General features: G+C 39.8%; 1 protein-coding gene across 1 annotated transcript; it reads right to left on the bottom strand.

Moving 5' to 3' along the window:
- Nucleotides 1-10,056: 10,056 nt before the first annotated feature.
- Nucleotides 10,057-26,326, bottom strand: igsf5b (immunoglobulin superfamily, member 5b). The gene is made up of 10 exons (XM_083914182.1): nt 26,242-26,326; nt 24,495-24,596; nt 22,958-23,275; nt 19,106-19,233; nt 17,466-17,631; nt 16,823-16,954; nt 13,800-13,824; nt 13,070-13,158; nt 12,056-12,120; nt 10,057-10,193 (listed from the first exon to the last, which is right to left on the bottom strand). Exons 2-10 carry the CDS (start codon nt 24,541-24,543, stop codon nt 10,083-10,085), a joined length of 1,083 nt encoding a protein of 360 aa, XP_083770308.1. The 5' UTR covers nt 24,544-24,596; nt 26,242-26,326; the 3' UTR covers nt 10,057-10,082.
- Nucleotides 26,327-27,469: the final 1,143 nt, after the last annotated feature.

Here is a 27,469-nt window from a genome sequence, read left to right as displayed (position 1 = left end):
TCACGGATGGCTGAACTTCTCCCCCTATCTCTAAGGGAGACTTCAGCCACCCTCCTGAGAAAACCCATTTCGGTCGCTTGTACCCGCAACCTCGTTCTTTCGGTCATGATCGAACTTTTCACTCCACAGTCAATCAACGTCCTTTGCTTCGCCACTATCCCTAAAACAGATATCAGTGCAAACATGAGTAAAACGCATGTGCAGCGTTGTCACGTGCAGCTCTCTGATTCTGACTGTATTTAAAGATGATGCATGGAGCAACAAATATTAAAGTGTTATTTATTTTTGGGTGCGTTCCCTGTTTTTATATCTTTAAAGGTGGTTAGTACTGGTGTCAGCCAGAGGCCAGGATTTGGTTGCCAATTTCTCAAAACTGTTGCTAATGGCAATCTGGCAACTATACCGGTTGAGCCCTGGCACCATATAGTGCATACATTTCACACTCTCGGACGCTCAAATATAATGGCATACACTTTAAATAAAGTATGATTTTGGACACATACATTGTATCTCAGTACATAAAAATGGTATTTCCTGATTGAACTGCAAACTACAAATGGTTAGGGTTGATACAATACCGATGGCTTGGTTCTACAGCTGCGAAGTTTGCTTGGCAACTACAACAGAATTGAAGTTATTATTAAGTGTACCTTCTCCAGCCCCAGGTTCTACTCTCACTTGCTGTTTCTTTGGCAACACTTGTGGTTGCAGTCTCATGCAGTGGCTTTTGATCTGCAACGATTAGTCAATTAGTCCAGTAGTTGATTAGATTGTTTTGATCAATATTTGATGGTTCTCATATGTGGGAATTTGCTGTTTTTATTTTAGATGTAATTTATAATCTAAGATATTGTGATGGGAATATTTGTCTATTTCTGTTTTAATATTTTATATTGTTAGATTAAAAGTCACCTGCAGATGAATTGATGATATAAATAATGAAATAAGAGGCATAATAGCAAACATTGTTAACCAGATGCAAGTATTTCAGACAGAAGTATGCCCTCCACACTGAATGCATAAACCTAAAATAAAATGTCTAATGAGAACCGTTTATTAATGAAAGACAAGAGTTCTCCCTCGAGCAAACGCTCTCCAGATTTTAACAAGTCTTTCAAACAAGAGCAAGATGCATATTAAAAGCTGTTCAAGTGAAAAATTGACTTTAAACAAACAAGGCTGTTATTGCAATTGTCCAGTCTTCCATTATTTATACAGTGAAAACATTTGTCATGCTGCTGCCATTGATTGGTGTGTTTCAGTTAAATAGAGGGAACTGCTCAATTGCCTCTTTGTAGCCCAGGGGACAATTAAGAGAAAACAAAAATACCACATTGATAAATGTCTCCTTGATTTCTATATAAATCCAATGATTTTTCACATTTTTTCGTGCTCTAGGAAAACACGTACGGTATGTCAGAGGTGAGAATAATATGGATGAAACAGCTAACAAATGTAATGACTTTTGTTTTTGTGTGTGATCAATGTTTTATTTTCCCAACACTGGAGGTTAGATTGAAAATAAATCATCAGCCTCTTTATACATTTGTAGCCGAACTACAAACATGATATTTTTGTTTTTCCACTATATTAAGACATTTGACATTTAATCAATTTTCCGACAAAGAGCTCCTATTTTGCCCTCCGGTCTGAGAAAATTCCCCTCCTCCTTCTTTACTCTTCACTTCATTAAATAATAACAATAATAATGGTGATAAAAATCAATGAGAAAATAAAAACAAATAGATATTAGATGAATAATATGAACTTAAATTGCTTTTCAAATGAGTTTTATGGCTTATATTTAGGTTCCAGTCCTCACACAGTAATTGAAACAGGCCTTCACTACCAGGCATCCAAGAACTACAAGTCTGTGGGAGTTTTGAAACAGTTTGAACTTTTCTGTGCGGGTTTTGAAGCATTGATATTTAGGGCATGCTGTCCAGGCAGAGGACATACAACGGGATCATCCAAAAACGACAGCTGTGCTATTTGATCAAATGCTGCAGTGGACTAAGCTGTGCAAGCATGTTGTGATGAACTGAAAGCTTCTTATAGGACCAACTATATTCTCCACTTGCACTTTTTCCACCTGACACAGCAGTATAGAAGCCAAACATGCAATATATTTGTGCAACACACTTCAGCTCTGTCCTCAAAATGTATAGTACAGAAAACACACACACACACACACACACACACATACACACACACACACACACACACATACTATTTTGAGGTGTAAGGCAGATGAAGTGTGGGCGGCTTTCTTCCCTGAGCCTGAGGTGAATTTCTTTCATACGTAGTAGTAAAATACCCTTCATCTTCCCCCACCTTCCCTAAGATGCCGCCAAGCGATCAAAACTATTTCTAACATAAAGATAAAACAAAAGTTGAGGGGCAAAGATAGGTAGGTAGATGTTGAAGGGAGTGCTGGATGCCTTGATAACAGAAGGAAAATGTATCTGATGGCCCTTTAGAAGAAGCTCCTTGAATATTTAAGAAGCTCTTCAGTTTAGTCTTAAGACGGCTTGCTCCGAGGTTAGTTGCAGGCAAGGATCAGTAATAAACGGTTTCCAGCCATTTTTATCTCTGTATGACTAACTGTATTATCATATTTAGCGGTTTTCATAAGTCAGCTGATTGTGCGTGGGGTGCTCTGTGCACAGCAGAGAAGAAGCCCTTGTGTCTCTGTGGAAATTGCTTCACCAGCCCACTGTACAGGTTGTCAGATTGAGCGGCAAGTCAGTCCTGGATTTGTGCTTTCTATTACGATAGAGTTCGTGCGTAAGTCTTTTTGGGTGCCCGTTCAATGACAGCTGGATATAATTTATCAGGACAGCATTATCAGGGGATGTGGTCTGCAGAAGCGCTGACGTGCTGAAGTGCTACGCCCTCACTGCCAATGCTGTTGCCATCGGAGCCCTGACATGACAGATGGGCAGGTCGGGACACATGAAATAAAGTACCAGACGAGTTCCAACAGTTCTGTCCCTTTGGGAGACACTCGAGGACTATGTGTCCATTAGGAGTATGAGCTTGATCAGGACTGGTATCAGTTCCCCTTCCCACCTTGCCAGGATCATCATTTAGCACACCTCAAACGGTCAAAAGTTTACAGTTCAGTAGTTCAGTAATACTTGCAAGAGATTAGCTAACTGTTAGTGCTGTAAATGACTTAACCAAGGGTTAAAATAACAACAAACACACTTTTAAAAATGCATGTTCATCTGATAAATAAAATTCCGCTTTTTTCTTTCTTTCTGGGACGAGTGGTGAGCAATCTGAGGGAAATGTAGTTGAGTCTGAAGCGAAATTGGGGAATGAACAGCTGTCAACTCTGCCAATGCTATGAAACTGCAAAGTCCTGCTCAGGTTTAAGCAAATGTACATTTTTAAATATCAATAATAATAATACAGATTTTTTACATTTTAATGAATGCGATCTAGGCTACCTTAATAGGGAATCGAGACCATAGACTATATATAACGATGGACGGCTTGACCTGTCCCTGAAAGTGAAGTCAAAACATCTTGTCCGCCCCCTGGTGGCTGGCTGCAGTATGATTTAAGGTAGTTATATCATCCTGATGTTTGTTCAAGTGTTTTTTTTCTGATACATTTGATTTTAATACGTTATTTAATGCTATAAAAAAGGGGTGAAACATCATCATTAACAGCTTTGATTGCCTCATGATTGGTTGGGCGGGTGCACAGTATGGACGGGATGATGTGACTTTACCGCCTGATCACCACTGCGCAGACTCTGGTTGCAAAATAACAATATAGTGGATTGTATTTCGAATATTTTGACTTCACTTTTTGTAAAGCAGGTGGATCATTATATAGTCTATGGTCGAGACCTACCATTTCAGATTCAAGCCACAGTAATTTAGAGCACATAGCAATGTTCAATTTCATGGCTAATCATGTCCATATTCAGTTCAGTGGCCATTTAGCCAGAAAAATCTGTTGTGGGTCAGTAAACTAAGACACAATATTTTTTGTGGCAAATATGAAAGACTTAATGAGAGCTGACATGACACAGTGAGTCACACTCACAGAGTTGAGGGAGAGAGAGACTGGATGGGATTGGAAATACCTCTGAGGCGGAGGGATCGCTCTACTCAGCCAGGCTGTCGACTGTGGCCACCACTGACACCCGCTGCACTGCCATTAAGGCCAGTTGACCAGCCACAGGGACCCCACACAAAAGACTAACGAAAAATCGAAAATTATTTTTCGATTGTTTGTTCTTTTAAATACTGACCACTAATAGGGTCTGTGCACTCTGGTGGTGATTAGCCAGAAAAATCACAATCTATGTGTGCTAAGAAGGTTGTGTCAAGGATTTTAGCCTCAATTGTCAGTAATGGCCTTCGAAACGTAATACAGTGGCACTGAATTACTTTTGAAGGCGTTTAATTTAGTAGGAACCCCGTGTAATGCTTTCAAGAGCATTGGCTTTTAATAATGAGAGGACATGTTAAGTTATTCATCACTGGTGCTCTACCAGTGCCGGCCCTCGAGAGCCCAAACAAAGCACAGACCTCTTCATTTGCGCTGACCAATGCCGAGAGGGCCCGTTCAATTGGAGGCAATCAATGCAGTGGCATTCTGAAGCAGCTGAGCTTTAACATGTCACTGGGATCTGTTGTGCACAAATACATATTTATAAAGCTGATGATGAAGTGCTCTCTTATGTACAATTATTATATTCATGGTGAAGGAGGAACTGCAAAGTCCTGGTGTATTAAAAGGTCAATGATAAGGGACGATTGTGTCGCCACCTTTCCATTGGCTCAATTGCGTTGGTGAGTCTTGAACTAGCAAAAAAAAAGACTTATTTGTTTTTACCCATCACAAATTTGAGCTTAAGTTTGTCATGCACTTGTTTGGTGTTACATGCCATCCATTATCTGTAATCCATTATCAGACAACCATTCAAGCTCACATTTTCTATGAGCAATTTAGAATCACCAATTAACCTGAGACCTGCATGACTGTGGGAAGAAGCTGGAGAACCTCGGAGAAAACATACATTAACCCAGGGAGAACTGGGCGGTTTCGATGTCCACTGTTGTTGTTCTATATTTATATTTTTGTCAACAAGTTCCATGAAAATAACAAAACTAGCAATGACATTATTTTACTAACAAGTATTGTCTGTGGCATAGAGGTCCATTGTTGTCAAAACACAATAAGGACAATACACTGTTAGACTGGGTGACATGTTCCCTTATTACAATGGCCATGGTCACTGCAATTTATTTTTGGGTTATTCCAGTCACATAACATCCTGCCGCTGTAAATACTCATTAGCACACCAAATGTGTATCAACCCTCAGCTGAAAATAATTCCCAACAAATGCATTATTTATTCCTGTTTGAGTAACGTTTGCTAAAAACTACAGTGCCCAGCGGTTTTAGGGAACAACTTATATGTGAATCTTTCTTTTAAGCATGTACGGCTTCAATAGTAACCAATAGACTTAGAGATATCGGCAAGGCAGTGATACACTGGGCTGGAGAAACAAACTGTTGGCTTTGGTCTTTTCATAGCATTCGTTGACAATAACAAACATAGAATATTGCTAGCCTTGTGCTTGACAATTGCCTGACATAGAATGAAACACAAAGAGGAGACCATGCTAAGATGTGTTTCAATGTCCTTTCTCAGCTCTTCTCTTCCTACACCAGTTCAGTGACTGGACTGCTAATGGACCCTGACGAACAGGAAGTAGGAAGCAGAATATAACAAGACACTGGAGACATTATGTTGTACTCCAGAGGGCCATTAGCCAAAGTTTCCATTCATTTATCCATACACCAAAAAGAGAGTGAAGTGGCTTCTTGCTAATTGTCAACAGAAAACTGTTGAGGAAGCTGGGGAGCAGCACCATAGCAGCATACTCGTCTCATTGTCCCCGATGGTTGTGTTTCACTCTGTAATTTTCTGTGATGCATGCAGGGAGGAAGGAGATACCCGCTGTACTGACAGCTGGTCCCTTGCAGACCGAAGAAGTTTGTGTGTTGACGTAAGAGACTAGGAGCCAGAGCAGCACTGGAGACTGAGCATGTGCAGTGTAACTGTAGCGTCATGTGATGGCGTGAGGAGGAGAGCTTGTGACAGACAAGAGGAGCGGAGTGACGGGGCCTTCAGAAAATGGCTACAGTTATGAAGGGTGAGGGAGCTTGTTACAGAAACAGAGACAGTGACCGGCCATTTGCTGGCGCTCTGAGCTTTAGATGCCTCCAAAAGATAAGAACCTACCATTTTGTGGAGCGTAACTGATACCCATGGAGTGCCTGAAGTAAGCCCCGGGGAGGGGTAAGGTTAAGCTGGAAAACAAAACACTAAAGCAGGTCATGTAATAGGCCTCTCATTTTGCGCCTGTCTTTGTCAGGCCCACTGGAGGAAACCTAATTTATTTAATAGCCCGCCGCTTCAATGCCAGGCGTTTGGTGCGAGAAAACAGAAGGCAGCAGTGATGAAAGCGTAGCAGGAGAGAGAGGGGACAAACACTTTGCTCACATTCACTGGCGAGATGTGATTTCAAAAGTGAAGATCTGTGTCAGCCATCTGGTGATGGAGTATAGCAGTAAACCATGTCAGCATGTTATTTTCAATAATGCAAGCATGCATGCTGTCACTGCATAACTGACAAATCAAGGGAAGATTTCTGTGAAAAATAAACTTTTTTGGCATTCTTCTGTTCAGTTTCTGTACATCTATTTCTCCTTTCTCTGAAAAATGCTGCAAAGATAGAACTGCATTCACCACAATGTCAGGACAAAACAGAGCTTCACATTTGAATGGTGCTGTGCTAAGTATTCAGTGTTAAGTCCCTGTGAATAGTGGCACCAGTGTGGAGGTTTGTGGGGCACAAAAGTGTCTTTTGGCACAACAGCTTTCAGCCTGGTTTGCAGTGTGACTATGGCATCTATCGACTCATCACTTTGGTCCAGAATGAAATATTTCAACAACTATTGGATGCATTGCCTTACATTTGTGTACAATCTCATCACAAGGTTCACATCTTTGTTTTTGAGTGCAACAACTTTTGGAGGAATTTTCATGAAATGTATGTCCCCCGAGATGAATTTGAATTTGTCCAATATTTTGGATTATCACTAAATACCAGCGAAATTAATGGCACTCACTTCACTTCCAGCTGTACTTTCTGTTTAGTGCTAATTAGCAAATATTAGCATGCTACAATGCTAAACTAAGATGGTGAGCATGGTAAACATTAAGACTGCTTGGCATCAGCCTGTTGTCATTGTGAGTGTGTTAGCATGCTGATGTTAGCATTTAGCTAAAAGCAGAGCTGGGCCTGAACTGCTTTGTCTACTGCTAGCATAGCAGTAGACCATTGTTTCCTGCTGTATTCGGACAGTTTATCCTTTATACATGAGTCCTTATATGAAAAGTTCGCAATTGAGTCCACTGCAAATGACAGGAATTTGTTTTCAGTGCCGTTTGTATTTGCAGAGCTTCAGCCACCATGCCATTCTCTCATGGGCTTGGAGTCATAATCAGCTAACCAAGGTTGCCAGAAGAGATAAATCAAATCTAAAATGTCCAATCAGAATGTGCACTGGCTTTCAATGAAATGAAAGTGCATTTACCATCCAACAAAACATCAGCTGCCGCTTGCATGATTTGCCATTTCTGTCAAAGCCTTTGCAATTTTGTGAGGTGACAAATGATACAAAAATACTAAAAGAGTCACAGCATCAAACAGAAAATATATTGTGACATTATCAAACAATTATAATAACCCAATGTGGTGAATAATTTAATGAAAAACCAGCTCATTAACTGTCTGAAATGTGAAAAACAATGCTTGGGAAACAGTTATAGATTTCTTTCCTTTTCAGAACATGTTTCTTCCCTGGACACCATCTTTTTAGGCATGCCAACTCCTTTAATCACAGAGAAGCTGTCCAAACTATAAAGTGTCTGGCAGATTCATATACCTCCATCTCCTCCCCTCCCCTCCACCTTTACTATTATAAGATGCAAATGTTATGTCACCCACTTCATGCAGAGATAAATCTGTTATTCCATGCGTTACTGCAAAGAGCCTCACACCACATCTTTCTCATTGCAGCATCAGTCATATAATGTTAATTTACACTCCAGCCTTTCCCATTCATATTGTTTTTTACAACCATTTTCTTTCCATAACTGGGAAATTAATTGAGTTTGAGATGCTATCATATATGAAAGAGAGGCATATCTTGGATTATGGCTTTCCTGAAAACAGGATTAGACCTAATTAATGGGACAGGCGACTCTGAGGTATTGTTGAGGAGGAGAAACTTTTTATTGGTTGATACGGTCATGATTTTCTTGCAGTTCAATATGGACATCAATCAACATCAACAGCTCAGTGAGAGTCCCTTGAAAGCACAAATATCTTTCCGCAACATAATTATGGAGAAGATGATCCAAGAGTGTAGTCCATACCCGTAGGATTAAAACAACTTGCACACTTTCTAAATAATACGTTGAAGGCTAATGCTGGTTTATTACAACTTGGATCTTGGGTTTTTTTTCTATTTTTTTTTTTATTAAACTTGGAAGACAAATACACAAGAAAAAACATTACATCCGTACAGTGTGTCTGCTTTAAATGATGAAGAACTGGATCTTATTTTTGTGGTTTTTGCCAATTTCTTTGTTGGGCAAGAAACACAAGCACAAGGATGATCATTCATCTGTCGAATTCAACCCAATGTGAGCTGAACTTCTTTGGAAGAGAAAACAAAGTAAAAAACAGTAATTTCATCCCTACTGTCAGTTGAAAACTAAACTTGCATCACAGTTTAAAGACCATCTACCTGCTTCAACGACTAATTCACAAATGTATATTAGTCTGAAACGTCTAGGTTCATTTTAGATTTCCAGGGTGCATTATCTACTGTGCAGAGCAAAATGCCTCTGGACTCAATAGGACAGATCTACAACTGATCAAAGCTACAAAACACTGGGTGTTGCCTAATTTGCGCTGGAATGCCAGTTAAGTTCAGCAACTACATTCAAGTGTGACGCCCGTCTGTCAGTCTTCATCTTAAACCCGCCCAATATGAAATAAACAGTTGTGATTGGTCCACTAGATCTCAAGTTGATGGAAATCTGTCTGAATTTGAGGATGGCCAGACAAATTTGCCAGAGCAAATGAAACATGAGCTCAGCAGATGCGTCTAGTTTCCAGGCTAACTTTAAACTATAGTCTGGCTGATTGTATGCGCACGGCCACAGTGACCCTGTGCAATAATAGAAAATTACAGACAAGTTTATTTCCAAATAAAGATTTTTTTTTTAATTTTAGATAATCTGGTTAAAGCTTCTGATAATCTTGCTGCAATCACAGATCTCAGCAGTTAACGGAAAATATGTGATCCTAACCAAAACAAATGATGGCCAAAGCTGCAAAAATAAGGACTAGAGTTCTAATAAGATGGATTTTTTCTTTAAATGCTCATCTGTGTATGAAATTATATACTGTATATCCTGTTTTGGTCCAAAGTTCTTTGGCCTGCACCACTTATAGAAATACAAGTCAAGAACATAAAGAAACTTAAAAAATAACATATATATGTTTTTGTGAGTATTCTAAAAACAGCTGACCTTTTTGAAAGTGGAAATGGAGAGGATATTTTATTAACTTCAATGGTACAAGCGCAACACAATAAAGCGCTATCCTCTTTCCTTGTGGCGTTCAGTGAGTTCAACCCGTTGGCAAACACAACAGATGGGGAAAGTGAGGCTTATAGGGAACCAATCAAACCGTTGATGGTGTCATTTTTCTATAGCCATTAAATTGGTCAATCAACATTCACTTCATAATGATATGTCAAAACAGAAAACGTAACAGTTGTCACTGTAAGGTTACATTGCATGTCAAAGGTAGAGTTATTAGAGTAGTTCTGCTGTACACATTAAGCAAAATATCGTACAACATTAGGATCATGCTTTTCAAAATGGCACCTGTAAACACACTATGGTACAATAGCATGCATCATTAACATCATATATATTTTTATATCAAATAATATCATATTAGACATGTTTAAACTGTGGTAATTCTCCTGACATTCTTGGAGCTTTCCTCTGATGGACACACCTGGGCACAGCTCCCATTGTGTAGAGACATGCTGCTGGAGGACACCACATCAGGGACCTGGGACACACACATCAAATTAAGGATTTAGTGACAATACACCAGATCATTTTCTGACAACAATCACAGATATTCCTGTCCTGAAACCTTTCTCCTACACGAGTGCTGCAGTGACACCGGAGGTTTTTGTGTATTGTATTTGCTAAAAACTCGAGTGTACATCTCTCTCAGACCTATGTGATCCTGATAAGGTGATCCTATTACCAAACACAAACTCATTACTTCAAAGACACGGCTGAGACACCTTGAGAACTCAAGTCAGATCTGCTGTAATTGGGAAAAGAAGCCACATAAAACACCCTCCTCCATTCATTATTAGAAACCTGGATATAACACAAAACATCAATACAATATGTTATCGATAATCAATACAACAATGTATTTATTGTTTTTTTTTTAAATTCTTAGAAAACCGCCTGAGACACAATTACCTCGTCGACATTGACAGGCTGGAATCATGTCGGACAGAAAATGACAGCATGTGTTTGTACGTAAAAGACACAATAGAGTGATTGCCAATGACTCCCAAAACAACATACTGTGTATGGACGCGTTATAGAGAGGAAAAGGCCCCTTCCGGTGGACCACCATGGGACCTTATTTTAAAAAATATGAATGATAGTGAACACGGAGACTAATTATTTTTTTAACCCCATGGGAATTGTGTCATGAACTGCACATATGTCAATTTTAAAAGATAATTTTGCAAGTCGAGAAAGTCCCACTACATCGTGGGTTTGTTTGATTTACCGCTTAGTTTTGTGTGAAACCGCTCAGTGAACTACATCTTTCGCACAATACACGTCATTATTGTTTGCTCGTTAGCTAGCTAGCTAACTTAGCTATGTTCCACACCACATGTCATGTTATCTTACTTGTTGTATTTTATCCATTGCTCATGTGAGTAACTTTACATCCTGGTAAAATACACACACAGTGTGTGAGTAACAGAAACTCTTGGTTAGGTTTAAGTAACAAAAACACTTGGTTAGGTTAAAGTAACAAAAACACTTGGTTAGGTTAAAGTAACAGAAACTCTTGGTTAGGTTTAAGTAACAGAAACTCTTGGTTAGGTTTAAGTAACAAAAACACTTGGTTAGGTTAAAGTAACAGAAACTCTTGGTTAGGTTTAAGTAACAGAAACTCTTGGTTAGGTTTAAGTAACAAAAACACTTGGTTAGGTTTAAGTAACAAAAACTCTTGGTTAGGTTTAAGTAACAAAAACTCTTGGTTAGGTTTAAGTAACAAAAACACTTGGTTAGGTTTAAGTAACAAAAACACTTGGTTAGGTTTAAGTAACAAAAACACTTGGTTAGGTTAAAGTAACAAAAACACTTGTTTAGGTTAAAGTAACAAAAACACTTGGTTAGGTTAAAGTAACAAAAACTCTTGGTTAGGTTAAAGTAACAAAAACTCTTGGTTAGGTTTAGGAGAAGATCACGGATTGGCCTAAAATAAGTCAAGAACAGAACTACGTCAGCATGCCAGCATCAGCACCTGTAGATCATCTCAATATTTAGATGATACATGACAATGATGATGATGATGATGGTGATGATAATGGAGCCACTTAGAAGTTCCCTGTAACTTATAAAAATAGTGCTGATGGCATACATGGAGCCGTGCCAAAAAGCATGTTATTCCACATCCCTGTCTGACATCAAGCTGGGATGGCCAGTGGACGTGCAACAGTATAGCAGCACTTGTTCTCACCAACATGGGAGGAGGTGACTCCAGCTGCAGAGTGAATGGATGCATTATTCAGCTGCAGTCGACCTCTCTCTCTCTCTCTCTCTCCCTTTCTCTCTCTCTGTCTCCCTCTCTCTCTCCCTGCCCTCCCACCTTCTCTTTCTCTAGCTTACCTTGTGAACGCTGACAAAGTCCTTCTGCCTACGAGTTTCCACGATTAGCTCATTGTAAACTGCATCTGCAGGGTGAAAAACAGCAATTTAGCCTGATCTAACCTCGCAGCACCTCTCTCCAGCTACAGCCATCTTTAAGGCTGACAAACACAACATCCTAGAGTTTAAATGGTTTAAATTGTCGGCTTCTGTCTGAATTATAAAAATATGATTTGCCTAATTTTGAAGCCTGCATATTATGTGGTTCGTGGTTGCTCAACTTACCATTTGCAAGTGCCTCAGCCAACTATGATTTAAAGATTTTACTTGATGTGTTCCTTGAAATATTTTGTTTCTAATAACTGTGGCAATATACTGTAAGTGACAAAGCAAAAAGCAAAGTAACAGTGTTTGTTTTTGCATCTTTTTGTATTACATTTAGTCTGTATAACTTTTTGTCAAAGTATTGTTGTAGAGAATTAGTATGCAATAAAAGTGCATTAACAATTATAATCCAACTATGACAAAATAATAAATGCAGACTTAAAATAGACTTGACTGATTGATTTTCAGGTTGCCTGCAAATGGATGGAAACCAATACATTTCTGAAAAAGAAAAAAAAAACACATGTAAAGAAAAATGTAAAGAAATATATATATAATTTGTAGCTAGAACTAAAACACACAAACATGGTGTAAATGTTTATTTCAGGTGACTGAAGCTATATTGAGTAATCTATTACATGTATTGACCTCTGTCAGAGATTTTTGTAAATTTCATGCTGTCATATTAGGTTGTAACATTTGGAAAGGCAAAAATGTCAGCACCTCAAAAACAACCTTATTAAAAGCCCAACATAAATATTGAAGTTATACAGTGCTATGGGTTCATAAAAGTCTGACTTACCTTTATTGAAAGCCACATTTTGTAAAAGTAAAGTGAACTTTTTACCTGTAGGTCTGCACATCAAGGGTGTTATTGTGATTAAACAGCTGCAGTTGAGGTTTGCAATTATCAAGATGTCACTCTCTCACCTGTGGGGCCCTCACTAGAGTATCCCAGGTTGACCTTCCCTCCTGTCGCCTCAGCAACCGGGCTTCTCCCGCTCACTGATTGGTCGAACCTGCAAATGCCCAAATGAACGGTTCAATGGAAAAGATAACCTTTAGCTGAGATACGGCAGAGCCACTTTGTCAGAGGCTATGCTGTTGTGAACAGACAATTTTCTTTTCTCACAACGCTGCAGTATATCAGGGGCCTCTGCATTGTTTTCATCGTAAAGTGTTTTGACAGATAAAAAATGAACATCATCATTTCTCAGTGCATTTTATTAGACCCAACTCACTTCAATGTGCTCAATGGGCAAGCTCTAAAATGTGTTTCAGCTGCATGGAAAATGCTGACAAATAATATAACTGCTTCTTAAATGAGCTGACAACAATTTGAATCTTAATTAAGTTGTTGCAGAATGTAATGACTATTTAATGTGTGTAATTTCAGTTTTAATATAATGAGGAACAATAAAAGCCCATTCATTCTCAGAAATAAGTTGTACGTATTAACCAAGATTCAAGCTGAGTCTTCACATTTGTAAAGTATAAATGGACTTTACGTCTCTGCTTCTTTCACAGCTTATTGGCAGCTACTTTCTCCCCGGATCAGTCACTTTCACTTCAGTTAGTTTGAAAAGTGAAGAAAATCCAAGGTTTGAAAATAGCCTCATAAAGCAAAAAGTTGTCTAGAAAAAGAGCTCTTAAATCTTACCACATTGCCTCCCGTGGGCTCGGTTCTGAAAGGTAAAAAAAAAAAAAGAGGCACTAAGTTTACAAAATTATTATGAGCAACCGGCGGCTGACTTTATCATTCTCACTGCATTGACCACAGAACCGTTGTGCTTGCTCACTGCATTTAAAGCAATATGAAAGCTCTAAATGTCCCGCCGTTTATTAGTTTTGGGATCGGCACTAATGTCATAGCCTCCAGTCAGTTCGCAATTCAACAGTGAAAGCTGGAGCTGAGTGTTAATGAGTTTTGTAACACGGCTTCATGGTTATCTTTGCCAAAGGTCCTCCTGGCCACGGCGAAAACACAGCAATATAACAATGGTGCAGATGGCACTCGCCTCAGGGGACGTATAAACTGCTCCTTTTGCGGGGAGAGAAATTGCCTTTGTCATTATATTTTAAATCCCTGCTGTCATGCCGGACAAAGTCTTTGAGGGTGACTATATTAGATCCCTTCTTTTTTCCCATTTTCCCAATAATTACAAAGCATACATTACTCCCCATTGAGGTGGATTACTCAAAGAAGAGCTTAGTGGCTTGGAAGCATGCCACATCCTGCCACATGTGAAACATCCTCATGAAGTTAACTTAACTTGCTCAGGGATGTTACATTACAGCTGCAAGGACGGCGGTGAAGGAGGTACCGGACATTTCAGGTACAGAATCAGCTGCCGGAGGAGAAAGGTCGCACCTGCTTTATGATAATCCCTTCACTCTAAACCATAGCCTTGATTTGTAATGGTCCAGAATCAGTCACAGGGATTACAGTGACTTCTAAATGTGTGACTTAGGGCTACTTTTTGCTATCACGTACAAACAGGCCTCCTCCGCCTCCTTGTCCTATAGCAGGATGAGCCCCTCGGAGATGGCAACCCAGAAACATCTTTGCAACATCCCTCTCTCCTGCCCAGACTTTTTACAACATCACACCACTTTGCTTTACAACTTGCCAACAGGCATCGACCTGGAGAGGTGACAAGTAGTCCGGCCACATCACAAATAATCTGGGCTAGGTTATGATGAGCTCTAAAAGAGTTGCAGTAAAACTGTCTACCTGTGTGGTGGTTTTAAACCCACATTAACAGGCTTTAATTTCCTGAGCCATGCAGTCTTTCAAAACATAAATTCAGCATGTCTGTCTTATAAGAATACTTCAACATACATAGCAGCCAGTTAGCTTAGCTATGACTGGAAACAGCTAGTCTGGCACTGTCCTAAGGTAACAAATGAGAAAAATTAGATATAATGTGTTAATTAGTGAGTTTTGTTTCTAGTCTTTATGCTAAGCTAGGCTAACAGCTGGCTGGCTGTCGCTTCATATTTACTGTACAGATAAAGAGAGGTATCTGTCTTCTCATCTAACTGTCAGCAAAAAAGCATTTAGGCTTGTTTCCCAAAACGTTTAACTGTTCCTTAATATCTACAGAACAAGCTGTGTCCAAAGGCTTAACGTGACACTGTTCCAGTCAAACATACTGACTCATCTGGCAGGAACCAGGTCTGAGTGAGGACCTTGTGTTCCCCAAGGTACAATTTCTGCCAGTGTACCAATAGCTGTTATCCTTTCAGCTCACAGGGTGATAGCCTGTCCAAGGTCGCCACATTCCCACAGACAACTCATCTGCACATCTCAATGGCCTTTACCAGGCCGACTGACAGGGTTTCTATATAAACTCAAGACCGGGACATGGTCCATTTCAACCTATTTTTCTGCAACACCCTGTAACACCTTCATCAAATCATGCACACAAAGTAGAGAAGAGCAGGGCTATTCAGTTAATTTGGAACAGGGGATAGTTAAAGATAAGGATCCAAAATGAGGGGCTGGAAAAATATGAGCATCACGGATAGTGTAAAACACTACAGCAGCATATGAGTGCATATATTGTCTTTATATTATCAATAAATAGTAGTCATAGGCCGCAAAGTGCAACGACCTTGTCAAAAAACAATCCTTGTTAGATTAACATACCTGTTGACCAGAGGTTTTCACTCAATTATTGGACTAAAGTACAAGTTTGAGGCTCTTGTCCTTTACTTGAGTATTTTCTTTTCATGCTACTTCATATTTCTACTCCACTACAAATCAATAGGAAATATTCTCCTTTTTACTCCACTACATTTATCTGATTACTTAAGTTACTAGTTACTTTACCAGTCTTACAAGCACGTATGAAACAAACAACGTAAATGTGGAAAAACTTCAGTTCCGTTTTTTGCTCTTCCTTCAATAAAGAAACTCTGATATATAACTAGTGCACCTGCAACATCCAAACTGCCCTCTTTAGGGGCCCGTTGTCACCCCTCCCATTGCCCTCAACTGCCAGTAGCTCCTCACAGTATGCTGATGGTGGGATCACAGTGAATTTAAACAGAAACGCACTACTAGAAGCCTAACAAGATGGAGTTTTGTGTAAATTTTCTTTCTGTGATTCTCAAGTGAACTTGTGATGTTGCGAGAGCGCAGAACCAGAAAGACTTACCAATAAGAGCAGACTGGGCTTTTTCAGGAGGGGGCCTCAAAGAGACAGGCGCGGAGCATTTTACACAGAAGGTGAATTACCCTCATGAACCTGAATATGATCACAATATGCCCTCTTTAAACTGTTTAAGTGATGAAATCTCTTGCTTGGGGACACCTCAAGTTGTTCAGGATGAGGATTAACAGCTGCTCATTACTCCTGTTGGATTTGTCCTAGTTTTTTCTTGGACATAAAGCCCCCAGCCCTGCAGTCATACAGTACAAACTTCCCTAACCTTTGTGCTGCTGTTGCTGTTTTCTGAGAAGAAAAGCTTTGTGCTGCCAACTAATGTTCTGCCTTTGTCAGAAAATACATAGCGTGTCCTTGGTGAAGGCCAGCATGGGGTAGTGCCGAGTCACAGCGTGTAACCTCCCATCTTCTTCATTATACTTTAATCACAGTTTCTATATTGGATAAGTGAAGGGGGAGGTGACGCTTTTTTTTTCACCCAGAGCAATTCGAGGAAGAAAAAAGTGCATACTTGCTTGTCTCCTTCGTCTGTACCAGAGGACAGTGCAGATGCAGAGCAGGAGGAGCAGCAGAAGAGCAGAAAGGGAGGCGGTTATCGCCAGAGGGACTGTGCAGTCATATCTTTCTTGCACCACTTCTGCAACTGAGGAGAGAAAGGTCTCATCAGTGTTTTGGTAAAGGAATGCTGAAGCAGTGTTGTTACTTTGCTCTTCGATTACAGATTTGCAGACATAGTGTAAAGAAAGCTGTGTTCAATTTCCTGTTTTAATTCGCATGCATGAGGGTGTTTGCAGAGGGAAGCCGCTCCGAGTGGATTTAGAAAAAAGTGTCACAACTGCAAATTGGACATTGCTAAGATAACAATGCAGTATTTGTATTTGGGGCCTTAGAGAGGTTTGCGCTGAGATACAAACTTGTGCAGTGTTGATCTGGCAACTCCTTTCTGTTCCACTCTCCTCTTCTGTAATAATGCTCAGTTATGATTCACAGGCTTCCCAACAGGGGGAAGGGACACAAAGAGGGGGAAAGAACAAAGAGAGACAGATTCAAAAAAGAGAGAAGAAATGTAGAGACAGAGAACTAAACTAGGACGAAAGAAAGAGAGACTCTCACTGTGCATTTGTGTGCTAGCATGTTATTTAATGTTCCCTCACCCACTGTCAGGCGGATGCTGCTCTTCAGTGGCGTGGGGAGGGCAGACACAGAGGCCAGGCAATCCACACGAGAGCTCTTTGCCGCTGTAATGCTGAGGTTACTGGTCACAGTGAAGAGGCTCTTCCCTGACTCTTCACTACTGATGTTGTATTCACCCTGACTCACCTCCGCGCCAATCCCCAGAGAGAAAGAATTTGTGTTAATTATATTCTGCTTACTAATTTGGATGGTTATGATTTCGCAGTCGTTCTGTAAATTCCTCAGAACCTAAATGTATTTAAATGACCAGTACAAATGTAAAACCATCTTCTGCTGCCACAATCTGCTGTGACCATGTTTGCTGAGCTCTTTGGAGACGACAGATGTTTTATCTCGTTTAGATCCGTTCAGCCAATAGAACGCTCCATTCAGTCGTAGATCGGTGTAGCTGCAGCCTGGCGCAACCAAATGCCTTATGAATAACATCATTTCACAATTATTTGGTATTATCACGACACATTGCTTTACATGTGTAGTTTCACATCATTTAGTCTTTACCAGGGCTGTAGTCAAGACCAACTCAATTGAGTCCAAGTCAAGACCATAATAGGAAATAGTTTCTTTCCAATGCTAATATAGCGATTAAGGAGTTAGGATGGATCTATAAACCACACTGATATATCTTTTATCAAACTAATTATATAGAAATTAGGCTGGTGATCCTGACTCAGCAGCCAGGAACAACTCGATCACTTCTCAATAGCCGAGTCCGAGAAAGACAACAGCAAGACTTCAAAAAAGTGGACTTAATACTACAACCCTGGTTCTCTACTGACTTACATTGTGTTGTAGTATAAACAAGCAAAAAGGTCTGCATAGGGATGGGTCAAACACACACTTGACTTTCATCCAGGAGACTGCTGTTCATATCCTTTGTGAACACTGACTTTTTTACGTTGACTACTTAATTTGCATATGTAACCAATTTGCATAATAAGATAGACAAGATGGGGGGAGAATAAGAGAGGGGGACACGCAGCAAAGGGCCGCAGAATCCCGGACTCCCCCAGATCCCAAACCATGATCTTATTCTTTTCTTAATAGCTCAGTTACCCAAACACAACCAAGTAGATTCTTTTTTTTTCACCACTTGTTTAAATCTGACAAGTTGGGAATGAGAATGAAGCAAAACATTTAAAATGCATGACCATGACATGCCAAATGTCCTTAAAGGTGACGTACTATTTATACGCCTTCCCAGTTATAATGACATGATGATGCTGAGACTTTATTTTGACCCCTGTGACAGTTTCCTAAAGGGTGGAAGAGGCTACTTGCTCCTAACAGAACAGAAAGCCTGAAAGTAAAAATGCACCTGCATTTTCACCTTCTCTGGCTCTGCAGTCACAACATTAGAGTTTGTTTTGGCACTTAAATTTAAAGTGGTTTTAATTTAACATTTAACATAGTTATTTGAGAAACAACCTTATTTTATTTTTGTATAAAGCTTTTCTCATTTTCGCATCTTGCAATGGTATGAACCAAATGTAATTAAGTGTATTGCACTGAATTGGGTTTTTGTTTTGTTTTGAGTATCACTTAATTTCTTTCGGTGAAAAGTTCTCACAATGAAAATAGTGAGGAGGATGTCTGTACTTACCTTTTTTTCATTCACCTGCCATTTCAAAGTGGGTTGAGGGTACCATCCTTCTGCTTGGCATTCAAACAGAACCGACTGACCCTTAAAAGCCAACTTGTCATCTCCGACAACTTTCACGCTGCCCTTTTCTGCAAGAGTGAGAAAGGACGTTCACAAACATGATTTCTGTGCTTTTTTCTTACGTTCTTCTGTGGCTGCATATACATCTATATGCCCTTGTGTATATTCCTGTTCATGTATGAGGGTGCATAAGCTTATGACTACACGAAGTAGAAATCTATGAATTTCTGTTGAAATGCATTTTGTTGCATCATATCTGCATCACTTCTCCTGCTGGCCTGCTCACTTACAAAAGACGGATTTCATTCGTCCCGGATGATTGATTGCATGTCTCAAAGTCTCAATTGCCAAACGAATGCTTCTCCTCTTTTCCCCTTCATCTCCTTCCCTGCCAGCCAAATAAGCCACTTAAGGCCCTGGGAGATACAGTATCTCATATGTGAAGTCTATTGTCTGGCAGAATGAAATTCGGCGGATGCAACAGACAATTGCTACTGACAGAAAGATAATTACAGAAGCTTTGGTGCTTTGTCTAAGCGGATGACATGTCTGTGTTGATTTGGGTTCAAATCCTCATATGTTTTGTACGCATTATTGACTGTCCTTTTTCTCCAGGCACTTTCATTTGATGCCTGATTTCATGTCATAAACATCGTACCATCCACTTCTAAAAGAGAGGACTTTGGCTGCTCTTAGAGAATCCTTGCGCCATTGTATAAAGGTTGGCGAGGAACCAGCAGCCTCATTTGCACTGACTGATGAGGGGCTCTGGGCAATCATGGCAGATTGATACATCTGAACAGAGAAAGGAATGACCTCAGCACTCTCTCCCAAAGCTCCAATTTAAGTGATCCCTGAAATAAGGTTTCATAAGGTTGGTTAATCACCGTAGGGAAACTCTGAAGACTGTGGCTCAGGCTGCGTGGGGCAGGGGTCTCAGCTCACTCTAAATCAGGTGTTTTTTCAGCAGGGGTCCTCAGAGGGGATTTTAGGGCAGCATTTAAAGACATGTCTGTGTGCAGGTTTGAATTCTGTCTTACATGAGTATAACACATGCACTGAATGTGTGGGTGTGAATTTATTCCAATGAGGAGGGCACTATGCCTCTACGAACCAAACATCACAGGCATGTTCACTCTTCCCTGATTTATACTGCAGAGTTCTCATTTTCTGCAGATCTAGCCTTTACAGCAGACCCTGTTGGTACTCAACAGCGCATGCAACCGTATTGATTTTCTCAAGTGGGGGTTTCGTGTGCAAGTGAGTAAGAGAAATAAGCAGAGGAGGAGCAGCGAGAGCAAGCAGGAGTGTGTTGTCACATTAACATCATCTTCATATTGGACAATTAAAGCAGGGAGTGTGGATGATAGCATACAGAGCCAACCAGCCCACTGTGGATTTGTGGCTCTGTTCCAACAGCATATTTGAAACTGCAGTACACAAATCACAGGCAGAGTTGCTGACTGTTAACTGGGCGTGCCAGGATGCACAATTAATTCAAAGGCTGTGTCAGGCCATAGTGATCCTCTGCATCTATACTGGAGGGCCTGATTCACCATGCACTGTTGTTAATGGCTGCATATGTCAGTGGGGATTTGTGACACTGGCAGCAATGAGGCTCTCTCCGTAATATATTGGAGGTGATGGGTCATTGGTTCTGTTTCCTCTCGCTTTTTGCAGAGAGGATGTTTCCGCGCTGTTTTTTTTAGCTGAGTTCTCAGTTCAGTTTGTACCTACTGCAGATACAGATAAGCTGAAAGATAAGGTCAAGAGATGCACAGGTCCAAGCAAGTCTTGAAGCATTTGCATAATAAGTTGTCATCTAGTTTGATGCATTCCACCTCCATGGGAGCTAAAACTGCGCTGTGTTCCCAGAGATGCATGTGTCAATATCTGCTCAAATCTTTGAACTGAAGAGTCGTAATAAACTTTATGGAGTGGAGGTGGGTGCGTACTTTTGATCCTTTTTTTTTAAATTAAGGGTAAAAATTTAAAGGTTGAATAGTAAGAATGAGCAGAACACCGCCATTTAGCGTCTCAGGATCGTCGTCTCAACAACAGAAACAATAATTCCACCACTCAGGTTGCCAGGTTGGTCAGACCCAGCCCAGTAGCCTACAGGAGACCAGAGTCTATTTGAGTCTGTTTGAACCCATCCCATCCGGAAAATCGCATCATAAAAACAAGTATTGCAGAGGAGTTTGACGGACAATTACTATTAGCCGTTACAGCTAAGTAAACATGAAAGTTAGCCTACCAATCAAGGAGAAACGTAACCATTTCGGCGTGCGTTTCAATGCCGTTGAACTCCTTTATCTCAGTCCATCGAGTGAATGCTTGGCCTATAGTGACTCTCGCTTTTGCTCGTCACCGGTCACTCAGCTGCTGGGACAAATAACGTAGCTACAGGATTGGTAAACTCCATTTCACCCAGTGCCAGCCTACAGTAGCTACACCCAACAACAGACAACCCTGGCAACCCGCAATGCCGGCCGCTATTGGTTGGTACAATGTAAACAGAACTTGACAGAACGTCATTGTCAAACCCATTAAAAAAATATGTAAAATAGTAATTCAGACAAAATATATTTTTTATGGAAAAGCAATACTTTCAGTCGGTACCCCTCAAAACGCCCCGTGGGTGTATTATTGTATTTTAGAAATATAGATTTTTAATGAAGAATCTACATATTCAACCTTTAAATATCTCTCTCTGCTCCCCCCAAGAAAGTCCCATTACCCTCCCTTCAGAAAAAAAAGGAAAACTTGCTTAACCCTTTTCCGAAATCTCCTCCAATGCTAATAATTTCTGTACAGTCCCTAATTTGTGTGGAAATGAAAATGTTTGTGAATGGTATGGCCAGTTTAAGTGAATTTGCTCTAACTTGCTTGTTTAGACTTTCAATGTGTTTTTTTCTTTATGTACCATCAGGAAAGTCCCTTACTGTGAAATTCCACAGTACACTCTAGCTTCCATCAGCGCTGCAGAGAAATACTGATTCTTATCAAGCCCTAACCCATAACTCGCCAAATGTTAGAGGAGAGGAGAAGAGCAGAGCTGTAAATCCTGCTCTACTGCCTGGTCTGACTGGCACAGAGTCCAGTGCTTTCTACCTGGTATTTATATCTGAGGGTCAATCAATTCCTATCCCCGATACCACCCACACTGTCATTAACAATGTCACAGAGACCATCAAACATGCCCGGGCCCAAATGATATTCCACCTTTGATATACTCCGTGATTGATCACTCAGGCGCTCGTTTAGCTGCTTTTACAGAGAACTTTCATTTTTTAATCCCCACTTGGAATAAATTAAAACACTTGATTAGGATGAGCGCCTTGAATGCCAAAGCAAAATTCTTTTTTTTACTCTGTGTTCTTCATTTTTTATGTGCGTCCACAATGTGTGGGTGGGCAGAATGAAAGCAGCTACACAGTTTTTGCTTAGTCCCTTCATTTACGTCTTTTATTACACACTGCTTTTTGCCTCACCAAGGTTAAATTCAGTCTTTTTCTGCACTTTCTCACATTGCAACGGTTGCAATCGAGACATGCCGTCTGCTTTGTTTCCTACGCTGCTCTGCCTGTGTGTGTGCAGACTCTTGTTTGCAAGAAAGTGAGTATCCCTGAGAGGAGCTGGCTGCACAAAAGCCTTTGAAATTCTCTGCAGCAGATATAAACAGTTCCTTGCTGCCTTCCTACTACAATGAATCAAGGTAAGACACATACACATAGTACCTTCTCTGAGTCTCTCACACATAAATGTACACTCACATATGGACGCACAGACCTTGTACAAACAGGCTTGCTGTTTTCCTATCAATGCCCTGGAGGTCACAGGTCACTGTTCCCTGGTTGTGCCTCTCTGTGTTCTTCAGGACAAACACCCAGCTGTCTCCCGATGAGACAGAGCTTTTCTCGGCCGTCACATTAGGGTTGATCGAGGGCAGGACACCAATATTCTTGGAGATGGTAAGAACTGCTGTTCCGTTGAGCAGCCACACCATAACGGTCCACTGGGTGTTGGAGGCACTGCAGGTAAGCCGGGTCTCGTCCCCTCGCAGGACGGTTAGTGTTTCAGGTGACAGCTTCAACTGAGCTCCAACTGCTAAAAATCCAAAGACACAGACATACAGCACATTAACACATCTGAACTAAGTCTGAAAAAGGTAAAAACAAAGCAGATCACCAGAGCACCATTTTACACTGCTGCTAGAGAAATAGTTTGGCCTTTGGGGAATCACGCTTATTCGCTCTCTTGTTGAGAGTCAGATGAAAAGATACATACCACCCTCATGTCTGTAGATAAATATGTAGCTATCATAGACTGTACATAAGGATTGACGTAGTTTCTGGGTCTTAAAAGGGAAACCAATGTGAAAGTGCCTTGAAGCTGCATTCTTTCTAATGTCCAGAAGGGGACAACTCCACTGATTGCAAAAAGAAGTGGTTTGTGTAGAAGTCAATGAGAAAATGAAACGACTTATCACTTGATTTATTACCTTAGTAAACATTTTCCTAATGGGTTTATGGTCTTAATCACTAGTGCCAAGTCTTCTTCAATACAGCATGATGTTCGAGCATCAGGATAGAAGCGATGCATATAAATGGTACTGTGTACATTAAAATAGCCGTGGCATCTTAGCTGTTCATTTTTGAACGTTGTCTCCAAAGGATTACATATTTAGGGCTAAAATATAAGATCAGATTCTATGAGGAAACATTCATACCCTGCTAACTGTAAGTGCATACTACTCAGTTACTCTAAATATCACCCACACAAACACAGAGACACATCGATGCACACACTCGCAGTTGAATTCAAGCGTATCTTTGTGGCTTTATATCACTGACAAATGAAGGAGAGTAGGAATTAATATTAACGGCAAGCCATGAAATATGAAATGAGAGGTTTACACAACAGTACTCGGGGTGATGTATAATGTTTTGTGGTGAGCTAACTGTGTTACCTTCTACAGCAAGCATGCAGAATCATAAATTATGCATCTGTTTAGGATATTAGGCCTGAGAAATATCTAGGCCATACTGTAATGACTGTAATTTGTGTGTGCTCCTAACGGGACCATAAACCAGTGACTCCCCTAACCACTAGCTACATCTTACTCTTAACTAGATAGGCAGCCATTTTGAAGAAAATTAATTATAAAGTGCGGATAGATCATTTGGCCCTCTAATTGGATTTCGGGTTTAATCTGAAGTGTGCTACTATTAAGCACACCATGGCACTGAATGTGGCACATTACTGGTCTCTGTGTCACATCTCTTATCAAACACGCTGCTGCGGGTGTTTAGAGCTCAACCCTCACCTTGAATCCTGCATGAAAGTAGGAGCACTAACACAGGAAAGATGTCCATGTTTAATCAGTCGATCCAGTCAATCCATTGTTCAATGTTGATTGAACCTGAAACTAACAGAATTGAATTATTCCATAATTACGACTGCAACAAATGATTACTTTCATTATAAATGAATCGTTTTGTCTATAAAATGTTAGAAAACAGAGGATAAACACTACTTTCCCTATAAGATTTGTGTTTAGTGCTAATGAGGAAATGTTAGCATGCTAACATGTTACACTAAGATGGTGAACATTGTAAACAACACTATACCTGTATTTGTATCATAGACCTTATAATAAAGATATTTACTATATTTATTTATCTTTATTATACAGTCTATGATTTGCAAGCTAGCATTGCCATTGCGAGTATGTTAGCATGCTGATGTTAGCATTCAGCTCAAAGCATGTGTCTTTGTATCACAGAGCTGCTAGCATGGCTGTAGTCTTGGTTAAAAACAAAAAAAACATATACAGTATAATATATTTAAAAAATATTCATACTCTGCAATTTCTATAAAAGACAACATTACCTTTTCATTGCAATCTAATCTTTTAAGTTAATAAAATAAGTTAAGAAGAATAAATTAAGCTTACTTTGTTAGATTTAAATTAATTCTTATTTTATTAATTCTGAGTTCAACTCATCCTTGTGCATTAATGTAATCTCAAATTAAACTCAGTATTTGCTGACGCCCACATGAAGCAATGCAGTAAAGAACTTTGAGATTGCAACCGCTGCTATAAAATAAATAAATAAATAAGTAGCAATATAATGACAGTAAATTTATAACCTAAGCAGTATTCAAAATAGCTCTGATACACTTTACAACCAATACCGTACAAACGGAACACAATAAATTAAGTTAAAAAATGAATTAATGTATGTATGCAACATCAACATCATCATTTGTTCAATAATACTACTAATAATAAATTATTTCCACAGCACAAAAAAAAAGTTATTTACATGGTTGAACCAGGATTAAAACATTTTAGGACTGGGCTGTGATCTTGTTTTCTAGTATTTGTAAAAAAAAAAAATTCAAAACTGAACAGCTGCATTTTGTAGCTGGAGATGCGAGATCATTTTTTGGCTTAATCCTGAATACAATAAATTGTCTTCAATTGTAACCAAGGTGACACATAAACACATGACCTTCTCAAGATCGGGTTGACAGAGAAAAAGACCATTTTCAGATGCTCTGAAATTGATAAAAACATAATTAAATTGCTTTTGTAACTTTGTATTTGAAATGAAAGGTTAATCACTGTCACTGTCTGGCTGCAGGTTTGACATTTGTAGACACAGTCATGATATTTTTGTAAAACTGGGATAGACTTTGTAAGATTAAAATAATGAGTTCAGTTTTCATCTTAGTTGGAGACAGTTACGGGACATCAAGCACTTCATTTCTAACAGACAGTAATAACTGAGAAAAAGTAAAGTTACTCCACAGAAGGAACTCTCTGATCATTTTGCCACTAATTATATTTTATTCAACAACAGTACAACAGTTTTACTTCACTTAATTCAGTTCAGAGTATGAATATTAATTTAGAGACACTCAGTTTCCTCATAACTCACTGAGATCTTGTTTATTAATAACTGGCAACACCGCTCCTCAACCATTTATTTCACACACAGCATATCCTGAATAAAGTGGCGTGAACAAAAATCATAAATGCCACCGTGTTTGTTTGTCTGACTCACCTCAGTCTGGTGTCTCTGTTGATTAGCGGCAAGTGTCACACGCGTTGGATCTATGTCAGCAACGCTGCTCCTTCCTCATGCTTGGTGCTCAGCCATGTCACCCAAAACTGTCCCGTTAAATATTACCAAACTCAGTGTGAACTTTGCCCTGTGCTACACACACATTTAAATAAAGAGTGACTCACACAGCAAACAATGCCCCTTGTAAGTCCCCCAGTTCCCAGGGGGCTCTACAAGTAAGCCTCCACCCTCTTCAAATGAATGGATTTAGACGTGTATCAGTATAAGAAACATAGTAGATGTACAGTATGGTGTAGAAAAAGTACATACTTTGATAACTATTAACCACCATGACACCGTGGCTCTGGGTGGCAATTTGTTCCAGACTGAAATATCTCAACAACTTTTGGGTGGATTATGCAATTTATAGACATTCATGTTCCTCAGAGGATGAATTATGCTCACTTTACTGTCTCTGACAGCCAACATACCTGCTACACAGGCTCTTTGTGTTTGGTTGCTGCCAGTTTCTGTGTTAATATTGAGTTTTACCAAGTGATAATGCAGTTGGTTACTCAGAGTTTGGAAGTGTAGGCTATATTACCTGGCACTGAATTCATTAACTTGATAGTTTTACCTAAAAGATCAAGGATTGGTTTGACTAATGTATTTTGCACAAGGTTGCTCTGCCGCTTCACATCTCCTCTGATACAACAAAGTTTTTATTTTGATGGTTTTTAAACAGATTGTACTCATTGTTTTTCACAGTTCTATTTGCCCCGTAGCTGCGCAAAAAGAGAAAAGATAGACAATGTGCATAAAATAGAGTTGAGCCACGAAGCCCTTTTGTGGTCCGTGTTGCAGCTTCAACTGGATATATTCATAGACTGGCTTGACAGCTCCCCAAAAGTGAAGTGAAAGTATCTTAATCGCCCCCCTGGTGGCTGGCTTCAGTATAGTTCATAAATCCCACCCCCTACATGTTAGCGGATGGGACTTGGGCTAAACTAAAAACTTAAAGTACACCTCAAATAAATGATTCACAAAGATGGCTTCTGTCGAAGTAGGTCGTTGTTTAGCATGCCGATGTTTGTTCAAGTGTGTTTTTTCTTCTCTGATTGGTTTTAATTAGTTATTTGATGTAGTAGTGATGTAGGAGTATTGATTCTCAGGTACTTTGTGGTTAGTACTATTTACTAATTAGCATATGTTAGCATGCTAACACGCT

This window comes from Echiichthys vipera (genome assembly GCF_963691815.1).
Source record: "Echiichthys vipera genome assembly, chromosome: 5".
Classification (NCBI taxonomy): domain Eukaryota; kingdom Metazoa; phylum Chordata; class Actinopteri; order Perciformes; family Trachinidae; genus Echiichthys; species Echiichthys vipera.
Note: the sequence above shows the minus strand (reverse complement) of the source record. Positions and strands in the feature narration are given on the sequence as shown.